The 26,538-nt window shown below is 28.2% G+C and overlaps 1 protein-coding gene and 1 long non-coding RNA gene across 2 annotated transcripts; both read right to left on the bottom strand.

Moving 5' to 3' along the window:
• Positions 1-6,882: 6,882 nt before the first annotated feature.
• Positions 6,883-8,981, bottom strand: LOC130951068 (chitinase 10-like). Its single transcript, XM_057879679.1, has 2 exons — positions 8,493-8,981; positions 6,883-7,333 (listed from the first exon to the last, which is right to left on the bottom strand). The coding sequence occupies exons 1-2, from the start codon at positions 8,951-8,953 to the stop codon at positions 6,967-6,969; spliced, it is 828 nt and encodes a 275-aa protein (XP_057735662.1). The 5' UTR covers positions 8,954-8,981; the 3' UTR covers positions 6,883-6,966.
• Positions 8,982-11,293: 2,312 nt separating this feature from the next.
• On the bottom strand, positions 11,294-15,622 carry LOC130948826 (uncharacterized). The gene is made up of 2 exons (XR_009073277.1): positions 14,955-15,622; positions 11,294-13,906 (listed from the first exon to the last, which is right to left on the bottom strand). It is a non-coding gene; the product is annotated as an uncharacterized LOC130948826 (long non-coding RNA).
• Positions 15,623-26,538: the final 10,916 nt, after the last annotated feature.

The raw sequence follows: 26,538 nt of genomic DNA, 5'->3' as shown, positions 1-26,538 counted from the left end.
GAAATGAGAAGTATCAACATTGTTAAAAGAAAACATTGTTAAAAGAAAAATGTCAAGCTAATTTAACCAATCAAACTGAAAAGTGAGACTTATAAAAAAATGCAGAATTCAATTTCCTATGATTTCTCAGCAACCAAATAGTAACAGAAACTAAAAAATAAAAAAGAAGCAGTGCATCTGTGTCTTGAATCCTTGATCCAATAAAAGTGAAACATCTCTTCAGAAAGGGGGAAAAATGAATACAAATTAGTTCTCTGGAGATAAGTTTGCTAAACAACTCAGCAAAATATAAAAATTGAAGAAGCACAAACATAAACACCAGTAACTAGTAAGCTTTTCTTAAAACAAAGAAGTTTAGAAGGAAACTAAAAGTGGATAGTAGGTATGAAGTCTAAAACAGAAAAACTGCAGGAAATACAGAAATCACTAGATACCTTTCTCTTTTTCTCACCTAAACAGTTTTGTGAAGAATCCAATGTAAATAACATATCCAAAATCCAAGAATTGAAGTAACAATTTAAAACCAAAATTTTTAACAATTTACCTGATCTGTTATTTCCATTCCCATGTAATTTATTCTTATTGTTTCACCTGCCTTGCTAAACACAGGTTATACATATATCAAGAATGTTTTTGACCCGAATAGATCTGTCTCGAATGTGATTTCCTTTTTTGTAGGTAATCCTTTCTCCATAACTTCTCTTTTAAAATCTTGAGATTCTTTCATACCGGAACCTGTGAAAATTTCGACATCTGTTTTTCCTATGATGTCCTGATAAAGCAAAACATAATGAGACATTTAAGGCATAGTTAAACTCTGTTAGCAAAAGAAGTAAACTAACTTATGAAGAGTAAAGAGGATTCAACAGATTATGGTAAAAAATATTTAATGCAACATTAATGATTTGAACAGACGAAATTCAGCTTCAACAGAAATCTTTACCTCCTCTTGCAATCTTGGATAGTGATTATAGATAAAGCGATAGCGCAACTCTTTGTCCTGCAAGAAAAATACATCAGAGAATCAGAATTTTCCAGATTAAGAGATCACTCATAATTGCAAATAACTATTTAACATTCATAATGAAATTAATGATGCACAAATTGAAACAAGCAAACAAGTAATTTGATACTAATTCTGAATTTTGTAACAAATTTCTATATTTATTCATGTTTTCTGCACCAATTTGATCGCTCCATCATAATTAATACAAATATAAAAGAAGAATTTGGTTGCCCACATCACTTATTCTATGCAGCATAGTACAAGGCGAATTAATATTAGAACTAAGAAGGTTAAAGAACTTCATAAAATATGCATATGATTTGTGATATAGTTTACTACCACTTCTATAAAGTTTTGCTGAAACATATTGCATTAAAAGAATATTAATACTACTACATAAATGCATAAATTTCTTTCATATTCAAGAAAACAACAACTGTCAGATTAACAAAATTGGTATATTAAAATGCTTGCTGGTTCCAACTCTACAAGTTTTAGACTAATTTTGATATCAAATTCCAGAATTTTCTTATATTTTAAATTCTTCACTAAACAGATCATATATGCACTTGTTAAGCAAACAGAAAATACTGACAGTTATTTTCAGTTTCTCACAATCAATTCACTAGATACCTGATTAGTGACACTGCTGCAGAAATATGTTTGGACTCTTTCTCATGTACAGCCTCATGAGTCCTCTTAATATGCTCTAAAGCTGATCCAGCAGTACTTACACTACAGATATAAAACATTTTTCACAAACCAACCTCTTTTCCTTTTCGAATCGGCCTTACTGCGATTATGGTTGCTTGGCCATCCCTATCCTGCATACAAAAAGATTAGGACTACAAAGATAGTCATATCTTTGCAGAATCAAATTAAACCAGGTACCGATTGACTCAGTTTGAAACGTACCTCGTCTCTCTTGTAGGCTTTGGCATTAGAACTACAGGAATGGTTCATGCAGCTTTGCAAAGGAAAAAAAGCAGTTCCTACAGTAAAATTTAAAAGGATTCAGGTATAACTACAAATAAAACTGCATAATTTCAATAACCAGTAGGCTAACACTAACTCTGATTCATTCATTACCTTGCAACAAACAGAATAGTCTTCACCAAGAGCATCTAAATATGGTTGTGTAATTTTCTCAGCTTCTTCCTACCATTAACAATGACGAGGAAAGGAATCGAGTCAAAAGAGTTTCTTTCTTTGGAGATAAAGTAGAAAAATAATTTGAACAAAATTCTAACCTTATCAGGATTTTTCAGATCATCAATCTATAAAAAGTAATCCTCCACAGGAGAAGCTACAACCAAATCACTGGAATATATAAACCAAGGATTAATACACAGGTTAGTTCAATCCAAAATTTCAATTCAATAGAAAAAAAATGGCAGAGACTAGAAAGGGTTACACAGTCATAGGGAAGAAACAAAGAAGAGAAGAATGAAGGGAGTTCGTTCACAGAAAGCTTGCCATATCTGTCACTGTAATAAAACCCTAAATTTGTTTTGAGAACAGAACAGATACAATTGCAAGAAAATCAATGTAATCTGAAGGAACGACAGAACCTACCTGAACCAACAGCGACGAGAAGAAGAGGTAGAAGCGGTGGCGACGACGCTGACGAGCTTTAGCGAGCAGCGATAGAAAACGGCATGGAGAAGATAGCGAAATTCATCGGCATCGAAACTGAAAGAGAGAGATTGGGGAAGGGGTGTGATGGAGCTTCGGGAACGGCGGTGAAGGGGCGAAAGGCGCCGATGATGAAGGATTAGGAGTGAATCGGTGAGAAGCAGCGTCGATGAAGGATGGGGTGTTTTGTAAAATGAAGACACCGTCGAGGAGAACGTGATTTTCATACCCTTATATTCACATCTTTCGACAGAATAATTTAAATTATAGACGGAAAATTCGTCTGTAATAATTTAATAAAACGTAGCATTTGTCTATTTAATTACAGACGGATTTTTCGTCTGTAACTATTTTTTACGGAAAAAAAATTAATTTTTTTGACGGAATTATAGACGGATTCTCTTTTTCGTCTGTAATTTATGCTAATCTATTTTTTTTGTTTTCTGACAAAAAATCTCTCTAAAATTCTGTCTGTATTTCAGTGGAATAAAATCCGTCGAAAATATCCGTCTGTAATAACTAATTTTCTAGTAGTGTGGTACACCCAACTTTAATTTCCTCCACATAATTTCTTAGGATGTGAATGCGGCCTTTAGTCTTTTTTAGCGCAGTTTCCTCCATGCCTTCAGCTCTCTTCCTTTCGGCCCTAAAGTTGATGAAAAGATCTGTCAGATTTACAAATTCTTGGATTTATGATACCAGTCATGATTCGGATATTGGTTGAGTTAGAATTAAGAATCAATGGATTATGACATTGAGATGGAACTTCAATATTCTCATCGGTGCTTTTACACTTGGTTGCTGTTCTTTTTACTGCACCATCCTTTTAATGTAAGAATTAACTTATCTAAAAAGCTCAGCCACAAAATTAACATTATAATATTAAAATATTTTTGTGAGCAGCATGGCATAAGGTAAATCATTTTTCGAACTAACACATGTATGCATGTACTTCAATGATAAATAAGCAAATAAAATGAAAATTTTAGAAAAGAGAGTAAACATAACCAGTGTGTCACAAAATGAGACTCGTTGAAAAGAGCCATTTTGAGAAAGAATGATGTCATTCACAATCCTGTGCAATTAGACACGGACTGGACCAAGAGATTTATTATGAATAGAAGTGGTCCCTTCAAGAAGAAGAATATTGATACAGACAGTCCTTAGGACGTCAAAGTAAGACACATTTAAAGACTAATCCCACTTACCAGAGTTGAACACATTGATCCCTTTTTCTTGGTAATTTAGGGCTTTGCTGAGATGATATTTGTCAAGAATAATGGTGCGACCCTTGACAAAAGAAGCAATCCTCTCTTCTTTGTAGAACATGTTACTTTAGAATTGTCTCACAAAATTTGGGTAGACTTTTTCACAAATGAAAATGATGGAGATCCGGCTCTATTTTTGGGACTCTTACCCGACTCTAGACCCGGTGAAATCACTACTTTCGGGCCACACTAAAATCGGATCTCGACACCGGGTGAAGTCTGGGTCTTGATAAATTTTATGTCAAAAAATTATGATACACTCATTTATAAAGAAGAAAAAAATACTTGTTACAGAGAAGTTGATAACCATACTTGAACTTGAATTTGTCCATGAATTCTAATTTCATACTTTTTTGATCTATTTTCTAATTCAACAAATGTGATTAAAAATAAAACAATAAGTTTATAATCAATATAACATAATATTGGAATTAATTTAAAATATATATACATTTTTTAATTCCCCTAGGGTGCACATGGGTCAAGTGAAGCCGAATTCACCTTAATCCGGACCAAATTCTAAATAATGACCGAGTTTATTTTCGAGATTCTTACCGAATCCTAGACCCAATAAAATCATACCAAATTAACCCCCAAGTATTCAGGTCCAAGCCAAACCTTCAGGTCAGATAGAGTCATGAGAAGCAGAAGTTTTGTGTTAGAATTGGCAAATGGATTAGGTTAGGATAGAGGATAATTTAAGAATTTTAAATAATTTTTTAGAATTAAATTAATTTTGTCGATCAAAATTTATCTTTTATGGATATAAAATTAATTTTATATTTTTAATTGATAAATTTATCGGCATTTGAATTTTTTATGCTTAAAAATAGCTATTTACTTAATATCCGTTCAATTTCAATACTTTTTCTTTTTATTGTATGTGAATTTCGTAACTTTTTTTTTTTTGAATTTTGGTTATAAGATTTATGTCATAATAAACTACAAATTGAAAATGGTGTCTATTAGGCTATAACATTTTCCTCGAGGGATGATAATTAACAAGAGCTAAAGAGTAAATGCTCAAATTGATTACTCATTTTTTAAATTGATTTTTGAAATATTTTTTAATTAAATTCGTCCTTTAAAAATTTTAAGTTAGTTACATTAGTCCTTTTGTTATTTCCGTTGTTGACGACGTCAAAATTTGTTGATGTGGCACGTTAAGTAATACCATATTGACTATAATATATTCTTAGCTATCCTAATTGACTGTTAACAAGCTAAATTTATACAATTAGATCAAATCAACCCTAAATTGAACAAGACTTTGAGACATTGAAATTTTTTAAATTCAATTTGATTTGATTTAATTTCATAAATTTATCATGTTACTACCTAATTAAGATTGTCAGATGTATATTGTAGCGTCACTTAGCGTGCGTTTGGTTGGTGTTCCTGGACAATAAAGACATAGACACGGTGACATATGTCTACTGTTTGTCTGTTGAGACACAAATTTATGATGGATACGGTGGTACACAAGTATACACAAAATACATGTTTTTAGTGTCTCTCCATTAAACTGAGACATTGAGACACAACTTAGAAGACATAAAATTTTACATTTTTATCCCTTTTTTTTTTTTGAAATTCCAACTATGTTCCTAATTAATCTAACCCTAAGTCCCCTTTTTCTCTCTTATTATCTTCTCTATTCTGTATTTCTAACTCCAAAATCCTTTCAACCTCCACGTTTCTTCCTCCATCCTCCCTCTTCCATGACTATGTCCCTCCTCCACACCACCGCCATAGCCATTGCCTCTCCTCTCTTTCTCTCTTTCTCTCTTCGCATCGCCACACCCATCACTCTGTTACTCCTTCCGTTGTTGTGCCCCTCCATACCGCTGCCACGGGCCGCCACCATTGACGCTCCTTCTTTCTTCTTCCTCCTCTTCTCTCTTTCTCTCTTCACACAGTCGCGTCTATCACCACCATGGGTCATCATCTTCGGTCAAATTTATTCGTTTACATTCATCAGGTGTTGCTCAGATCTGCTCGTCTCCACTATTACTTGAATCAATTTCATTAAAAAAGGCGAAAAAAATCAAGAAAACCCAAAATAGTAGTCGATCATTCTTGAGATCTGTCTTCTCATTTTCGTTCTTTTTTTTATTTATTTCAACCTGTTTCAGTTTTTTTTATGAGAAAATTGAATTGCTGAACTAATGAATAAATGAAAGTTGAAGATAGTATTTTGCGATGAAATTAAAAAATTGCAGGTGGCAGTAGTGGTGGTAGAAAGCTATGGTGGCGACAGCGTTAATGTTGGTGGAAGATGATGGTAGAGAACTAATAAGGATAAAATGGACATTTGAATTAAATTGTTGTTCTTGTACACTGATGCCAAACACATTAAAAAAAATTTGTCTATCTGTGTCTATGTCTTTTGGTATAGTTGTGTCTGTGTCTATATGTTTTGAAGACAGTAACCAAACGAAGCCTTAAAGTGCCATATTAGTAAATTTTGACGCCATGAGCATTGAAAGTGATGAAGGGACTAATGCAACCAATTTAAAGTCTTTAATTAGGTAGCGTTTGTTTTTATGTATTGAGACAGAGACCGTGAGACTGAGATTCAGTATCGTGTTTGTTAGTTTAGAGACTGGTATTAAAATTTCTGTCTCTGTCTCTAAAATTTCAGTACCTCCAAAAAATAGGGACACAGGAGACTGAAATTTTTAGAGATGGAGACTGAAACTTTAATAATATTTTATACCTAAAATACTTTCATTTCAATTAATTAATTCCAATTTTACCCTTTGTGCAAATTAAATTAGAGTTTCATTCTTGTTTCAATTCATGTCTCTCATTTTGTACCAAACATAATATTGAGATTTATTTCAATCCCTGTCTCTTAATCTCTGTCTCTCAGTCTCAGTCTTTCAGTTTCTGTCTCTCCACCAAACGCTACCTAAAAGACAAATTTAATTAAAAAAATTCAAAAACTAATTTAAAAAATGAGTAATCTTTTAAGAATGAATTTAACCATTTATTCGAGGGATAAAATTATAGAAATAAAAGAAAAAGAAAGGATACACCAAAAACAATATAAGCTTAGAAGGAGTTCTGATATGCACAATCCAAATTAGGTCCAGTATCTACATTAAACAACTTAGCATATCTTTGAAAGTATCCAATCCGATCATTGACTCTTGCATCATCTGGAACTCCACATTCAAGTCCACCGTTGATTATGTTAGTAACCAACCCAAACCCTAAGGTTCTATTTGCTGCTCTGTCAGATGCTGTTGGCACGTAATTCCCAACCATGACGTTGTGGCAAGAAGGTTTTGGTTTCTGCTCTGTCATCCAAAACCAGAGTGCTGTTTTGAATGCAATTACTGAATTGTTTGACACAATGTCTGGGTTCTTAAGGCCATCGAATCCCAAGGCCTTCCCTGCTGGCCCATAGTTGTAATTCCTAAGACAACAAAAAGAAAGAGTAAGTACAACCATGCAACAATTGGCTTTTCACATTTGAATAATAATCTAAACAATCACGCAGCTGAGACTTGGCACAAATGGCAGATTACTTGAAAAAATTGAGGATCCAATCCCCTAATAATATAGTAGTGTTTTATTCACATGTCTTTTTTTATTTGTCATGAATTAAAAAATAAATATATTAGGATTTTAATTTTAACACGCTAATAATGTAAACAGATTATTTGATAATATTTATATATTTAAATAATTTTTTAATTTTGACACACTAACAATGTAAAAATTAATTATTTTTATTAGTATAGTAATACACAATTAATTATGTGTAAAATTTTTTTACATTAATAATATATACAAATTAAATTCAATATTTAATTAAAAATGCACATGATATTGTGTTTCTTTTTTTAAGAATTTAATTTTATTAGTAAATATCATTTTTATTTTTAGTATTATTAAAAAAAGTATAAATTCAAATGCAATTAATTTTATGTGAAATTAATAGTTAAAAGTTATTAAATAATTTAATAAATTGACTAAATTATTATTTAATAACTTTAAATTAATCAATTTCACATAAAATTACCTATATATCTGAATTTTCACTTAGTAAAAAAGACAATGGTCAAATTAAGTAAACATCTGTGGTCAAAATAATAATATAGAAATAAAAATGTTGTTTGTCAAGTAAATTGGCATTTATTAGTGAGTTGAACACAGTATCTCAAGTAAGATAAAAAGAAACTTAATTATTAATAGAGAAAGTTTGAAAAGACAGTATTTTTATTAAAATTTAGTCAAAATTTAACTATAAATAAAAATATATAATTTTATATTATTAAATTAGATATAATCTTATATCATTAAAAATATTAATAATAATTAATTAATAACTATAAATCACAAAATATACTGTCTTTAATACTACTTTTACTAATATAATTGATAAATCAACTGCATATATACTTATCATACTTAAAGATGAAAAAATATTAGATGAATGCAAAATGAGTAAAATCCACAATCTAATCTCATAGAAAAATGAGTATGTAAATGAACCATAACTTTCTTGGGGTGCAAATAATATTATGGATGTAAGAACATGCAAATATGAAAGATTTATATATTATATATACCAGGAAAGTTGAATTGGTCCTCTGCCTTTGTAACTCTTTCCAGGATAACAGGGCCATTCTTTATTGGAGGAATCACAATAATCACTTTGAGGACTAACTTCTTCCTTGAAGCACAGCCCCCATGCATATGGTCCATCAGGTGCAGTAGCCCAACCACCTGTGGTTTCATGTGAGATCTGTGCAAGAAATGCGGCAACCTCGCGCTTCCGTGTGGCCGAGCATCCGGTCGAGCCGAACGCTGGGAAGCTCGAGGTTGCCTCAACGAAGGATTCATAAGTGTAAAAGTTTCTAGCAGGGCAAGCATTGTCATCTTTATGTAAAAAAATTGAGTCGAAAAGGGTTTTGCTAATAAGAGAAGAGATTGGTGCAATTGGTGAGACACGTGATTCAGCAGATAGAGATAAAGAAGAATAGATGACAAAAATTGTGAGGCAGAGTGAGGAAAATGAGAATAATGCCATGTTATTGGATGTTATGTGATCAAGGATTGGTTTGGTTTTTATGTGGGAATGATATGAGGTAGGATTAAGGTTTATATATGTACAATTTCAATAATCAATACTCAACGCTACAAAAAGATTTCGTATATCAAAGGTAAAAGACGGTGGTGACTTGGTGGGCGTGGAGGGTCAAAGGTCAACGGTTTTTGTTGTCCTACTCACTAACGCATTATATGTTCATACTTTATTATGAAACCCATTTAGTGTGTTCCTACTTGGCAAGCTGCTTCATAATGTATTGCTTTGTTATTAATTTGTTGATATTAAATTTGTAACATAATAGAGAACCTGAATGAAAATCAAAGAAATGTGTTCAGTTTTAAATCCTTCTCTCATATTAAATTGAAAGGACCATTCCAAGTTTATATAAAATGATGACTAAACTTGTTTTGACTTTCTGAAGCTTCCATCATATATTGTTGTTATCTTTGCCCTCCTATCTTAAACATAAGACTTTGAAATTATTAAAAGATGCATAAAAAATGATGTTTTTATTTATGAATTGGAGTGTGTGATATCATTGTGGAGGTGGAAGAGATTAATAAGATGTTTCAGAGTCATCCTTCAATTAATGTATAATTTAATTTCACTTCTCAAATCTATCTATTACTTTCAATATTTTTTTATACCAGTTGTACTAAAATTTAAGTTCTTGATAACCATCATTATCATGTCACATTGACATAGTCCATGAATGGAGGAAAATGGGATTGGACTTTCGGCATTAGTTAACGAAGGTAAAATAAAAAGTTTCAGCATTTTTCCATACATTTTATTGTATTGAAAATTTTTAAAAAGTAATATTGTTTATTAAAATTTTTATTTGTAACATCCTTAACATTTTTTTTCTTATATTAAAATTGAGATTGAACGATATAGTTGAAGAAGTTAAATGAATTTTTCATATTGCACATGTTCCACACCTTTATAATAAATTTTCTTTAAAGGGAACTCTTGATACATATTTCCACTCATCACCAAAATCTTTTTGTTGTGAAATTAATATGGCTACTTCCTCTTCTTTTCAATACCATATTCAAATCTTTTTATTTTTTTTATTATTATTATGTAAAATCATGTATACTTCCAAAGTTGTTCAGTGCAACAAAAAGGATAAGAGCACATTGCTCAAATTAAAATATAGAGTCACTGATCTCTCGAGTATATTTTTTTTATGATCCATTAAAAAAATAAAATTGTTGCCAATAAAAAAGAGTTATTGTGATAACATCACTGGCAAAGTCACAAAGCTCAATCTCGTTTATCCAAAAATTTATTCTTATTCACGTCCTTCCATTACTTATCCAAGATAATATCTATCTCATTTCTATTCTTCACATTTTTTGTATACCAAATTTTGAATCTAAAAATATCTAACTTCTTAGCCTTCATGCCACCTCATTTTATTTTTTGTAGGAACATGATATTAATCTTTCTCCTTGTCATGGTATCCATGACGGGGGATAAATGCCGGCTTAAAATTTTTTAAAGAATTTTCAACTCAAGTGTCGCAAATATAGTTTAAACTGACAAGTAATTCCCAATCAAAGTTTAGAAAAATATCACAACAATCAAATCAATTACCGGGAGTAAAATTCCGAATCGTCTTCCTTAGAACTCGCAATTGAATGCACATCATTGATTAAAAAAGCTTGGAAGTTTTTGATTTGCTTCCGAAAAAAGTAAAGTGACAAGAAAATAAAGATAATGAACAAATAACAATTAAAAAGGGACAATTAAAATTACCAATTAAAAAATTAACTAAATAACAAGCATGCAATGAAATGATAACATTAACAAAGGCATAATGAATGTGAACTTAAGCTAGAAGAGCTAAGTGATAAAAGCTAACAAAAGGGAATGATAATCAATCAATATAAAAAGTCTTGGTTAGGGGTGAGAATTAGAATTCCTATCTTCATTGTTATCCTCAATTGTGATAATAATTATCTATTGTTCTCACTTAGTTATCCTCTAACACTTGAAGGAAAGTCAAGTAAGCACAATTGACTATAGTCCACAAGTCCTAATCAAATCCTAATGAAATATTAAATTTAGTGGCATTCAAGTCAACTAGCAATTCTCAATTACCAATCAATATTTGATTTTGATCATTCAAGAGTCTCTAATTACTCAACCCCAAAACCAAGAATAGAAATCTATTCCATATTTAAAGTAAACATTCTATCAAACACTTGGAGAACAAGCAAAAAGAGCATCATCTAATTGAGAAATTTAAACGCAATTAAATCTACCCACTACTAATTTGCAATAATCACAACTCAATTAACACATATAAATTATAGAAACTTCAATGCATTAATAAAAATTTAAAATTAACAAGATCCATAAACCAACAAAATAAGAGAGAATAGTCAACAAGGTTTCGAGTGAAATTAAGCTATAGAAACTACAATTCAAGCAATAAAATGAAAGTCTAATAAGATCCAAATGAGTAATTGAGACAAAATATAATTAAAGTGCACTAAACCCTAGAGAGAAGGAAGAGTTTCTCTCTCTAGAAATCTATGAACAAAAATTAGCTAAAAAGTAAGTAAATGTGTGTATGCTTGGTTGCCTCCATTTTCCCTTCAACTTTTGGTCTTTTTCATTCAGAATTAGTTTGATTTGGCCCAAAAAAGGTCTAAAAATTGCTGGCACGTGCAATTTTAAGGAAATCACGCGCTACATGTCACGCGTACGCGTGAGCAGTCGAACTTTGCACAAGTTACTCATACGCGTGAGCCAAGCGTACACGCGAGCACCAGATTCTCAAAACTTCAATTCTTCGTGTTCTTTCCACTTTTGTATACTTCCATTCTATCCTCTAAGCCATTCTTACTCTATAGACCCTGAAATCACTTAGCAAACGCATCACGGCATCGAATGGTAATAAAAGAGAATTAAAAAATTAGCATCTTTAAGGCCTTAGAAGCATGTCTTCAACTATAAAGCATAATTAGGAAGAAATCATAAAATCATGCAATTTATATGAATAAGTGTGAAAAGAGTTGATAAAATCCACTCAATTCAATCCAAAATAAACCATAAAATTGTGGTTTATCAATCTTTCCACACTTAAATATTAGCATATCCTCATACTAAAAATTAGAAGACCAAAAGAATAAAGAGAATCGTAAGAGTTATGAAATGTAACCTATCTATATGAATGCAACTAATGTAAAATACTTCTCCTCACTTGATTAAAAATAAATCAATCCCCAAGAACATATTTGAACACATAGGGCTAAAATAGTATGATGATCAACAAATTTTACTAATTTAAATCTCAAATTAAAGCATAAATAAACTTGCAAGATGAGAGCTCATGAAAGCGGAGAACATAGGATTGAGCATTAAATCCTCACTAGAAGTGTTTGCACTCTAATCTCTTTAGTGTTTGAGGGTCAATTCATTCAATTATCTTCTAATCTTGCTTTCTAAGGCTTGTTCTTCTTCTACCAGTCAACATATATTCAATGCAGGGATACACATATCAAGAGAACTTTTCAAGGGTTATAATGGGGTTAGAGGCAAGGTAGGATTGTATTTGGTCAAGTGGACTAGAATTTAAATTTTTTATTAACCTAAACTTCCCACCTAATTTAGGACAACCATGTAACCATAATGCAAAGCTTAACTATCCATTATTTATCTTTTTTTACATACTCATGCATCCCGTTTTTAAACACAATACATATGCATTGTTATCACTACTTTACTTTGAGACATTTTGTCCTCTTTTTTTTTCTTTTCTTTTTTTTATTGCTTTCTTTTTTATTATTATTATTATATACACAAGAGACTAATGCATATGATTTAAGTATTGAATACATGAATATATATCCAATTTTTCAAAATTTTCAACAAGAATTATAAAATACCTAATTCACCCAACCAAATATTTCCAACTCCAATTTTTCCATACTTAGATCATGCACATTCTCATTAGTCTAAGTTAATCAAAGATTCAAATGAAGGATATTTATTATTTTTCACTTAGAGTTAGTGATGTGCTAAAATAAAGAACAAAGGGGGTTAAATAGGCTCAACATTGGTTTACAAGAATTGATAAAAGGGATAAGGTCATTTTGGGTATGTGAACTTTAGTGAAACAAAGACCTTAATCACATAAATACATTTATATATTAAACAATGGATATATAGAGTCAAGCAAGCCAAAGATCACAATTTTAGAAAGAACAACATACTGAAACAAAATATTAGTTGAAGAGATGCAACCAATCAATTAGACTCAAAATCTCACTAGGTTTATATGTTCTAGCTCTAAACTATATTTCAAAATTGATTTCTTCAAGCAAGTTCAATAAAAAATTTAATTCAAATTAGTGAAATGTCCTAAAATAATTTTCTTGAAAAGAAACTCATTACTTCAACCAAGTAATCCTAGTAAGAAGTGGTTGGATGAAAAATAATTCATCTAATTCATATACATCCAATCACTCAACAAGAATAAACAAAATATGTACAAAGCTCTAGAGATATTTACAAGCAACTATATATCATGTAAAAAGCACTTAAAAATGAATTCTAGACATTTAAATGTAAACAACTAACTATAAAATGTAAATTATCCTAATTAACTAACGCAAAAAATTAAGATCTAGGTGTTAGAGAGAAGAGTTGTTACTTACAGAAGACGATCACAGACCTCCCCATACTTAAATATTGGCACGGTCCTCCGTGTCATCCGTGATGAGCAAGAGGGCTCAAAACCTCCTCCTCCAATAAATCTCCATTGTCAAAAAGTTTATCTTGTTTATGGTAATAATCTTGACAAATCATATTACCTAACAGATAAACTCAACAATCATTGATCTTTGACTTTGATCCTTAATAGATCCCTCCTTTCAACTTCAAACTCTGATGTTAGATGCTATGAGCTCCAAACTTCTTTTATGGATATATACACAAAATTTTCTGTCACTTTTAACTATTATGAACTTAAGAATTTCATTGGAACCAATTAAAAAATTCTTGAAGTTTGTTTCTGATCAAGTTTAGCATCTTCGTTTGCATAACAATTCAATCAATGGTAACATTTTGAATGTGTTGCTTAATTCCAAAATATTATCCCTAGATGGCAATAATTTAATAGATAATGTGCCACAAATATCACCAAATATTACTCTTTTCAGATTTATCTAACACCTCTTTATCTGGATCAATTTTTCATTTTTTATATCACAAGACAAAGGAAAAAATAATTTGAAATATTTAGATTTCTCTCGTAATCTTTTATTAGAGGAGGTTTCGAATGGTTGAATGCATTAAAAATCATTACAATATATTAACTTGAACGACAATAATCTTAGACGCCAAATTTTTCACTCAATAGGTATTTTATCCAACCTCATTTCATTTAGTCTATTTAATAATAGATTATCTAAAAAAGTGTCTCTCTTATTAAAAAATTGTGAAAAATTTCATATTCTTAATCTAGGTGAAAATGAGTTTTCAGGAGTTATATCAAATTGGATGGAACAATTTAAAATGGTTAGAACTTGTGAAGTATTTGGAATATTGTTTTACTACAATATAAGTTGTTTTGACAATTATAATTTTTAATTTTAAAGATATATATCTACTATTTATTACTAAATTTGATATAGCTCCTAAAAACTTATTTTCATCTAAATTAAGAACACGAAATTTTTCACAATTTTTTAATGAAAGAGACACTTTTTTAGATAATCTATTATTAAATAGACTAAATAAAATGAGGTTGGATAAAATATTTATTGAATGAAAAATTTGACCTCTAAAATTATTATGTTTCAAGTATTCGAAACTTCCTTTGATAAAAAGATTACGATAGAGATCTAAATATTTTAAATTATTTTTCTTTTATTTTGTGACACAAAAATGAAAAATGATACAGACAATGAGTTGTTAGATAAATCCAAAAAAAATATTTTTAGTGATATTCGACGTACATTACCTCTCAAATTATTAAGTCGAGCCTTCGAGGAAACTATTGCCGAAGAAGTTGAAGTGTCTGAGGTTCCGAAACGAGCGAATAGAAACCGGGATACGACCAACAAAGAGGTTGTCGCCGACGTTTAGCTTTTCCAAGTTCGGAAAATACTTGAGGAAGTTAAGGTTGCCGGAGAGTTTGTTGGAGGAGACATCGAGGACTCGGAGCCTTGCAAGAGAAGAAAGGTGAGGCGGGACTTCGCCGGAGAAGCCGTTGCCACCGAGGTCGAGGATTTCTAGCTTCTTGAGGTTGACTATGGAGTTTGGGATGCGGTCAACGAGGTGGTTATCAGATAAAGAGAGTTCTTTAAGCTCAGTGAGGTGTCCAATGGCAGAAGAGAGGGTTCCATTGAGATTCTTGGAGGTGAAAACAAGGCGCGTGATGCGGAGGACGTAGGTGGCTGTGGCGGTGTCGCAGCACACACCATCGATGGTGCATGGGTGGAAGCCTTGACGGTTGACTAAAAGTGCATTGAGACCAAGGTCTCTTTGGAGAGTTCTAAAGGCGTTGAGGTTTGAAGGGTGGAAATCAAGCTTGGCTTTGATGATTGAAGAGAAGAAGAACAACAAGAGAAAGAAGAAGATAGGATATTATGAAGCTATTGAAGAAGGAAAAGAAGAAGAGAATGGTGTTTTCTGAATTTTTTATGTATTTGTTTAATGGTTATTTATAAACATTATAAGGTGCTAAAAGCTGTGAGGAATTTTTTTGCTGATGGGTCCCTCTTTGGACTTAATTTTCCACCAGCACTCCGGAGAGTTTATCAATTCAATGTTTTTTATTTATTTTATCACAAATTTAAAAGAGTGTGGAATTTTTTTGCTGATGGGTCCCTCTTTTTTATTTTCCACCACCAGCAAGTTGATCTTCAACAAATTTTCGATCACATTTATTGGATTTTTAGTAAATTTTTGTTTTTTGAAAATTAATTTTGTTAGACAAATTAGCTTTTTATAATTTTAAAAGAGAATTAACATGTGTGATATTTTTTAGAATCTAATTATTCAATAATAAAATTTATTAGAGATTAATTTGTGTAATATATACAAGTACGAACCTATGCATATAGTAGTGGGGCAAGTGCCCCGAGTCTCCCATTTAAATTTAAAAATTTATTTAGTAGTTATTGTTAGAATTTGGTTGAATTAGTCTCACATTGCTTAGGATAGCAAATGGAGTGGGTGGCCTAGGCTATAAATATGAGGCTAAGTTCTCCATTTGTTTTTGCACCGGTCAAAAACACTTTAAGTTTGTATCTGATTTTTCTTTTCCTCTGTACTCTTTGATTAGAGAGTGTTGTGAGGTGTAGTTAGATATTTGCTTTGAGAGAGTGTGGGTGTACTGGGGTGCCGGTGTTAGAGAGAAAGAAGTCTATGTGTTGTAACAATTTTCACATAGTGATATTCTCTGGTTGTCATTTGACAATGGCCGTGGTTTTTTCTCCGGTAATTGGAATTTTCACGTTAAATTTTTGTGTTGTGATTGTGTCTATTTTATTTCTCTATCAAAAGTATTTTCTCAAGGGGGAATGATGTCTTATTCCCAACGGTTATTTTTTGGCTGGTTATTAGTATTGGAAGATGTTCACTATGTCCATGTCCTAACTTAAAATATGATATTCCAATTACTTTAACCATTTAGATATAATAATAATAAAAAGATTCAAGGTCCAGATTTATAAAACACACATGAACATGAAGGTTGGATGGTGTATGTAGACATACAACCTTTTTTTCTTTAACAAGTTTTATATAATTGAAGTTGTCAGTTTGTCTTCGTAGACGAATTTTAAAAGCTATTTTTTTCCGGTCGCTATATGTGCTATGTCTTGATTGAACTGCACTAAATGGAATTATTTTTCTTTTTTTTTTTAAACAAGTCTCACAACAATAATCATGCAATGCATTGCGTATAAAAATATCATTTGATTTTCATAAAAAATTTTTATTATAGTACTATAAAATAATTAAATTATTTGTTTATTACATATTTAATTATTCTAATCTTGTGCAAGGGAAGAGGGGCAATGCCCCTCTTAATTTTTTTAAACAAATTATGTATAAATTTTTATTTAACTTTTTTTATAAAATTAATTTTAGTCTTTTTCAAAATATAACATAATTCCGCTCCTATATATTACCTTAATACATAGTAATTATTTTAATATTTATTTTTTTATGCACATAATATTTTTTAACTTACAAATATGTTTGTAATGAGCTTAAAATTTTATTTAAAAATTGATAAAAAAATAATGATAAGCTCTTAATTTTGTTTGTAATCAAAATTATGTATGTTATATTTTGTAAAAACTAAAAAATTATTTTAGTAGGAATTTTGAATATTAATAAAAAATATAGTAAAATCGATAGACTTTATAAAAAAATAAAATATTTTAAATTAAGTGTAATAGGGATTCTTCTTTTAAGGATTAATGAATATATCTAAAAGTTTAACTTGATATTATCAATATGATTACATAATCAATTATATTTTTAAATTTTAGGTTTATGAATTATATTTTTTTAATTAATTTATGATTAAGAAAAAATCAAATTTGATTAAATACAGTTATTTTAGTCAATGATGTATGTAGTATTTATTATCACAAAATTACTGATTTTTTATTTACTAAAATTATTATATAAATTATTCATGGTTACATAGATAGGATAGAATATATCATGAAAAAAAAAATAAATAAAATAAATCATGGATTATGCAATAATAGTTAGGATTAAAATATTATACTATCAATTTATTTGTATTATCGTATAAATTTCATGACTATCATATTTTATAAAATAAATAAATAAATAAATACCCATTATATGAGATTATGAGTAAAAAAATATATATAAAAAATACCTCAATTACTAATTAAAATTAGAAGATCACACACTTGTATCTTTTTAATTTCATTCTAATTAAATATAAAATCTATGTCTATTTTACACTTAATATAATTGAAAGCACCTTTTTCTTCTTTTAACTTTGTATTTTTTTTGCTGTATATTATGTAATACTTTTATTTTTAACACTTTATGATTGTACTAAAAATTTAAGTGTTACTTATCTCTAATTATTTAATTTGATACTATATTTATTTAATATTGAGCTTTCGCGAATATGAACCAAAACTTTAACTATAAAAACGAAAAGTCTTTACTTTAAAATCACACCATCACATATCATGTTCACATAATAATAAATACATAAATTTATCTAAAATTTTTTAATATACAAATTTTGTCCTTCTAAAATTTTAAAATAACAAATGAGGAAAGATAAAATAAAATTTAAAACTAAATCTAACATAAAAAATAAAAACATATATATACGTAAAGTTACATAATTCGATCGTAGTTTTGTGCCAAAACTTCTTAAATCTTAAACCTGTCAGTCAAAAAAAATTCCATAGAGAAGTAAAAATATCGTCTTCAAAAAGATTAGTGAATATGTTTATAATATCTTACTAAAAATTTGAATGATTTGTTAAGAAATATAAAATTAAATACATTAGGATATTCGTTACTAATAGCGTGTGTTTTAAGAATGGCATAAAGATTTAATTCTCAATGAAATAAATAGTGGCTAACGTCTCAATGTCTCATTACTAGCCAAGCCAAAAAATTAGAAACTCAACCAATGAATGTCACAACCAAAACTGACAAATGGGTCATTTCAATTTCGCTTCCAAAGATAAATTTGTCTTTAAATTACGTTCTTCACTACAACTACAAGACAAATACATCATAGAAAGCAGATAATACAAAAAACATGGTACACTACTAAAAACACGGGTATTACCAACGGTAAAATACCCACGAATGAAAAATAGTGGTAAATTATACCATCGTGGTAATCACTTGCAACGTCTTATATTTTCGTACCTAAATTTTGTGGATTTTTTCGACGATTTTGTTTGTTCGTGGCCAACTTGAGATGACTTTTCTCATTTACCACAGACTTAATGATTACCGTGGCGAATTCAAATGATTTTTACTTCAAAATTTCGCTCTTAATTTAGCGTTTTCCTCCATTCCTTTTAAAATATTTGTATGCAATTTATACTTTTTTTTTCCAATTTTTATGCAGGCTTTTCCAATTCCCCAATTGTTAGTTTTTTCTCCATTCTTCCTTTCTAGTTCTGCCGCTGAAAAATTATATTCTGTCATATCTCCGAATTTTTTTTTACTTACTACTAATTATGCGCTGATTTGGTTAATTTTTCTTTCTTGATTTAAAAGTAATTTTTGTTGAATATAATAAAAAAGACTAATTCATATACATACAATTTTACTATTTATATTTTTTAGTCGTCATTTTTTTTATTCGTACTCTTTCTGGCCAAATACAGTTTCAGTGTTCAATTCCACAATATACATTAATTTAGAGACTTTAGTAATGAAATAAAATGATTCAATTAAAAATAAATGTTAAATATATAAAAAGAGTACCAAATGAGTACAAAAAAGTACATATTTATCTTTAACAAAATAATTCTAACTAATTCTAAAAAATAAAAAATACTAACTATAACTAATTTAATTACTCATTATTAATTTACGACAATATTAATGAACAAAGTTCTAACTCTTAAAATTCAGAATATTAGTTTTATACTTATATTTTATTATTCTATCCATTTATTAACATTTTATTAATTTAATAAAAAAATAAAATAAAATAAATTTTATGAAAGTTCATTTTTTAACTATGTACAAAATTTTTATTCTTTTTTAATCTAAAGGTATCAAATTCTTAAGTTTTAAGTTTATTTATTTTAATTTTTATTGATGCCATTTTTTTTAAATTCAACGGGTCAAAATTCTAAATTTTAATTTGTATGTAAAATTTTTGAAATATAATTTAAAGTTATAAAACTTACAATTTAATATTTTTTATTAAAATTAAATTTTATTCTAAATTAAAAATATAGTTATTTCACTAAACAAAATTTAAATTAACATTTATAATAAGATAAATGAATTTTTTAGCGGTAATGTTAAATGTAACTTTTATTTAGTAGCCCACTCACCCAATTTTTACGATAACTCCCTCACACTATTCTTTTTTCTCAAATTTCCTATTTGTTAGCTCCTGCAATTGATTCAAGTTTGATAACATGCAGCCAACCCTCTCGCTAATAACATTCTCTTCAGTTTTTCCAAATCCGTAATTTCTTAGCTCTTGCACTCAGGTCAAGCTAACTAACTTTCAGAGTAAATCCGTTTTGCTCAATCCGTTTGATCGCATTAGACATTTTGTGGAAGAGAAGGGACCATGATTTGCAGTTCGAGTGCCGTTAGTTCGAGTTGTCGAAGAAGTAAGCAAAATCGGCAGAATTCGATTCTACGGCAAATCGCGAAGAAAACTTGAAGGAATCATAGGTTACTTTATTGTACCTCCTTCACCGTCACTCTTTCTAGAGGTAGTGCTCTAAATCTTGCCTCTCTAAAACACTGGTCGATTTAAATTTTTTCTTTTTTGTTGTTGGTGGAGATGAGTGCACGGATTTGCATGTTTTATTCATTTATTCACTTAGTAGTACGTACTAATGTGATTAATTATATTCCTAATTAACTTTAGTTCTCTTTTATACGCTGAAATTTCTAAAATCAATATTATTTTGGTAATGCTCATAGCCATAGCAATGTAGCAAACAAGAGTTATTATTTACATTCCTTATCATTTCTTGTGTTTCTTACTTTTGAGTCTAACTTTATGCATTTAGTTCATTATGGTAGCATCCATTCTTCAAATATGTAATTTTCTATATACTTAACTTTTTTTAAGAGCTTAGTCTTTGTGAATATTTTTTTTACATGAGTGTTATTTTATGATCATAATAATGTTAGTCAGTGTAGATCAAACTATCTCAATGAAAGAGATTTTAGTTTGATGTATGAAGAAGAAGGAAGTTTCAAGAAGGGTAAGAAGCATTCTATATGTTGATTAATAGAAATGAGATGGCAGTAAAAAAAACTTCGTAAAAAATTGTAAGGATACTTTATTTGATTTGCTTCTTTCAACCTTTCTTTCATTATAACACTAGACAGAAGTTGAAACTATTGATTCTGTCAATTATTAAAGTGAAGTTGTTATTGTGTGATTAAAATTTGAAATTATTTAATAGAGAACAAGAAAAGAGAATTCATAATTGAAGTGGAGGCTATAGGTCATGTTAGACATAAACATCTTATGTGCCCGCTTGGAGGGAGTTAACAAGTATTTATTTTTAGCAAAGCAAATCATTTTAAGTTATTATCTATGCTCTCACAACTCTTGAGTACATAGTATCTATTTCTTTGTATTATTAATAGCATGTTTGTTTGTGTTTGTTTCAATATTTAAGCTACTAATGGATGAATATGTGAATAATGGTAACTTAAAGTATTTTCAAAAAACATGTGATAATTTTCCATTAGTATTTTCATAAGTTTTTGTAGCTTAATTTGTTGTTGTGTAGTTAAACACGAAAGTCAATGAAATATAGTTTAAATGGCATATTATACTCGATTAGAGATTTATTTCTTTATCTTTTGATTTAAAAAAAGAAGAATTTTATAGTGTTTATTAATTATTGTTTAATTTTTGACTAATTTATTTTTTATAATAAATTTTAAATTTTTAAAAATAATTTATTTTAATATTTTTTAAATTAAATATTAATTTTTAATTATTTTTAATAAATAGACATTATTTTTTAGACACTATAATATTTTTCTTTAAAAAAAATGAATTATATAATATCTATAACTTAATGTTTAACTTTTGTCTAACTTACTTTTTATAATAATTTTTAAATATTTAATAATTATTTATTTTTATATTTTTAAAATTAAATATTAATTTTTAATCTTTTTTAATAAATTAGACAAATAATTTTAGATCCCATAACAATCCGCTTAAAAAAAGCAATTAAGCACAGAGTGCTTTTCTTTCTTCTGGGATCGCGGGTCTGTAACCACGCACCGATCGGAAAAAAGTGTTATCATAGAAGAAAAAATGTCTAATTTCTATACATACTATTTTTAAAAAAAAAAATTTAAAAATTCATAATAATAAGATTTGATTAGATATTAGATTATTAGTATGAATGAAATTGTGACCGTTATGAAAAACTACCATAAAAAAAACTCATGACAGTTCAAATTTTAAGATTTTTTAAAATAACTAAAATCTTTTTTGAGTGATTTAAATCGCGACAAATAAAAAAAAGGCACAAATAAAAAAAATTACGTTCGTCAATAAAATTAAAGTGAAACTTAATTTGGCTGGATTTATAGGGTATGTCTAAAATGAGCTCAACCATTATGTGTTTATTGAATGAGTCACATTTATATAGGTCATTAGATTTTATTAGATGAAAATCAAAGGCTAATATAAAACAAGAGCATTGATGGACTCTAATAAATATAGAATATCCTAGTACATAAATAAATACTTTAAATGGCAATACTTTAATACACAATACTTTAAAACGGCAACAAAATTTTTTATTTTTAAATAATTAAATATAAAATATATGAGTATTTTTTATTTATTAAAATTAATTATTGCAAAAAAATTTATAATATTAAAAAATTATATTAAAATAATATTTTAAACTATAACTAACATAAAAATATAAAATAATTAAAATTTTATTTTATATTACTTGACAAATAATTAGATTATTATATTTAAAATTTATTAACTAACTAAGTTTATTAAATATATTATTATATAATATAATTTTTTATAAAAATATTTTTAAAATATAATTTATTTAAAATATTATATATAATACATGAAAATATTAACTTTTTTATTTTTTTCAATTTTTTTTAGAAAAACATAATAAATAATATAATTTTAAATACATACCTAAATAAAAAAGTTAATTTTTTCATGTATTTTATATAACTTTTTAAATAAATTTTACTTTTACAAATATTTTGATAAAAAAATTATTTGATATAATAATATATTTAATAAAGTAATTAGTTAATAAATTTTAAATATAATAATCTAATTATTTGTCAAGTAATATAAAATAAATTTTAATTATTTTATATTCTATATTATAGCTTAAAATATCATTTTAATATTATAAAAAAATTTGCATAATAACTAATCTTAATAAATAAAAAAATTTATATTTTTTGTATTTATTTAATTTATATTTTTTTTAGAACAAAAAGTTTCTACCTTTATATAGTAAAATATGTGATAATCTTCTTAATATATATTAGGGGTGACAAAACGGGTCGAGTCCGTCGGGCCGACCCGCCGAACTCGCTAAAAAAGGTGGGTCGGACTAGGATTTAAAACCGGTCAAATTAAAAAAATTTGCCAAAATCACAAAATTTTTATGCAAAATTATTTTATAATATTAAAAGATTATATAAAAATGATATTTTAAATAGTTATACTATAATAGATTTAATATGTTTTCTGATTTCAATGTTATTATATGATTATAATTATTTAATATATAAAAAAATTACTAAATAGTATATATATATAGGGGTGGCAAACGGGCCTAAACCCGCCGGGTCGGCCCGCGTAACCCGCTAAAAAAGGCGGACTGGGCTGGAAAATTGGGACCGCCAAATAGTAAAAAAAAAAGATGATATTTGGCGGGCTATGCCTGCCATTAGGCGGGGAGGGCTAGGATTTTGGGACCACCTCACTAGGCGGGGCGGGGCGGGCTTCCCCGCTTGCCACCCCTATATATATATATATATAGGGGTGGCAATGCGGGCCAGCTCGCCCCAACCCGCCCCGCCTCACCTAGGCCCGCACCTTAAGCGGGACGGGCAAGCCCGCACCTTAAGCGGGACGGGCAAGCCCGCACCTTAAGCGGGACGGGCAAGCCCGCTCCGCCAACTAAAGTGGGTACAAAATGCTAGTCGTTTGACTTTGTTTTTTTTTTGAAAAATAAAATTAATTAAAATTAACTAAAAAATAATAATTAAACAATTAATTACAAATAAAAAATAGTCAAATTATAATATAACTTTTTATTATTATTTTTAAAATTTTTAACTTCAATAAATTTGTTTAAAATAATATTTGTCAATAGAACCATCTTTATTTTAAAAAATAAGTCACATAATTTGAACATATATACGAAATTATAAAATAAAATAAATAAAGTCACATAATTAGAAGTTAGAATATATATACATAATTTAGTGAATTTTTTTAATTTGACAGGTTTCAAATTCTAACCCAACCCGCATTTTTTAGCGAGTTCGGCGGGTCGGCCTGACGAATTCGACCCGTTTTACCACCCCTAATATATATAAAAGAAGATTATCACATATTTTATTATATAAAGATAAAAATTTTTTATTTTAGAAAATATAAAATATAAATACAAAAAATATAAGTTTTTTTTATTCATTAAGATTAATTATTATATACAAATTTTTTATAATATTAAAATGATATTTTAAACTACAACATAAAAATATAAAATAAATAAAATTTATTTTATATTAGTTGACAAATAATTAGTTTATTATATTTAAAATTTATTAACTAATTACTTTGTTAAATATATTATTATATAATATAATTTTTTATCAAAATATTTGTAAAAGTAAATTTTATTTATAACGTTATATATAATACATGAAAATATTAACTTTTTTATTTAGGTATGTTTTTAAATTATATTATTTATTTTGTTTTTCTAAAAAAATTAAAAAATAAAAAATAATATTTTCATGTATTATATATAATATTTTAAATAAATTATTTTTTAAAAATATTTTTATAAAAAATTATATTATATAATAATATCTTTAATAAAAATAGTTAGTTAATAAATTTTGAATATAATAATCTAATTATTTATCAAGTAACATAAAATAAATTTTAATGATTTTATAGTTTTATGTTATTATTTAAAATATTATTTTAATATAATTTTTTAATATTATAAAAAAGTTTTGCATAATAATTAATTTTATTAAATAAAAAATACTCATATATTTTATATTTATATATTTTATATTTAGTTATTTAAGAATAAAAGATTTTGTTGCCGTTTAAAGTATTGTGTATTAAAATATTGTTATTTAAAACATTTATTTATGTACTAAGATATTCTATATTTATTAGAGTCTATCAATGCTCTTGTTTTATATTAGCCTTTGATTTTCATCTAATAAAATCTAATGGCCTATATAAATGTGGCTCATTCAATAAACACATAATGGTTGAGCTCGTTTTAGACATACCCGGATTTATGTAGCATAATTTTATTAATTTCATAAAAAAACCTTTTTTATTAATAACAAAAAAAAAAGTATAAATTACGCAATGACTTGACTCATTCTTTATGAAGTCTAACACGGCAAAGACCCTCCAAATTGAGAAATATATACACAATGATGTTCCTATATTTATGTATGTAAATAGTTTATATATATATATATATATATATATATATATATATATATATATATATTATAGTAAATAACACTAGAAGTGTTTAAACATTAACCGATATTACTATATTAGACATAATTTTCGTTAATCTATCATATATTTTTATAATAATTTTATTGTTATATTTTATAAAAATAAAAATATAAAAAATCACACAACTTAAATTTTATAAAAAAATAGTATATATTTTTAGGATTATACTACGCAGTAACGAACTAAGAAAAATTTAGTAGTGGGGCAAAAGTATAACAAAATTTAGGTATAGAATTTTTTTTGGTTTTTCACAATACCCTGTAAGACCCAAAACTTTTGAAAAGTCTTATTCTAAATTGATTTCAATTTAATTATTTATTAAAGACTTTAATTTTAAAAATTATTTAATTAAAACTAATTAAATCAAGTTTTGATAATTAAACTAGAATTTTTTTCTAATTTTATAATTGTTGGATAATTTTTTATATTTGAACTATAAAATTTAGTAATTGTAAAATAATAAGAACTTTGTATAAATTGATTTAGAGAATTGAGATTTTAGAATTTAATATATTTTAATTTTTATGAATAAAAAAAATTAATTATATTATCTCAAATTATTGAATTAGAGTCTTTATTTAAAAATAACTTATAAATTGATAAATAATTAAATAGTATTTTTACAAATATTATTAATGGATTAAAAGTTGGTTTTTGATTTTCAGTTACTCCTAATTTTAGTAAAATGGCTGAAATACCCTAACTCTAATTCCCAAATTAGGAACCCTAATTCTAAAACCCTAATGAAACCTAAGCCACCTTTCCCCCCTCCAGTAAACGAAAGAAAAAGAAACAACACCCACACTAACACATGAACTTCAATCAAACAGAAAGGGAAGAGAGGAGAGGGATCTGCGAGAGAAGGGGAGGGAGAGTGAGGGCGGCGCCGGCGGGCGTCACTGCCGCCGCGCCGTCAGGTCGCACAGAGAAAAGAGAGGGAGAGCTGCGGAAGGAGAAGAGAGAGAAAACCGCGCTGCTACCTCGCCGCCACTCGCTGTGCTGTGTCGCGTCGCCATCCTGCCGTGTCGAAGGAGAGGTGTCGCCATTTTGAACCCGCGTTGCCGTC

This window comes from Arachis stenosperma, chromosome 9, assembly GCF_014773155.1.
Source record: "Arachis stenosperma cultivar V10309 chromosome 9, arast.V10309.gnm1.PFL2, whole genome shotgun sequence".
NCBI classification, from domain to species: domain Eukaryota; kingdom Viridiplantae; phylum Streptophyta; class Magnoliopsida; order Fabales; family Fabaceae; genus Arachis; species Arachis stenosperma.
Note: the sequence above shows the minus strand (reverse complement) of the source record. Positions and strands in the feature narration are given on the sequence as shown.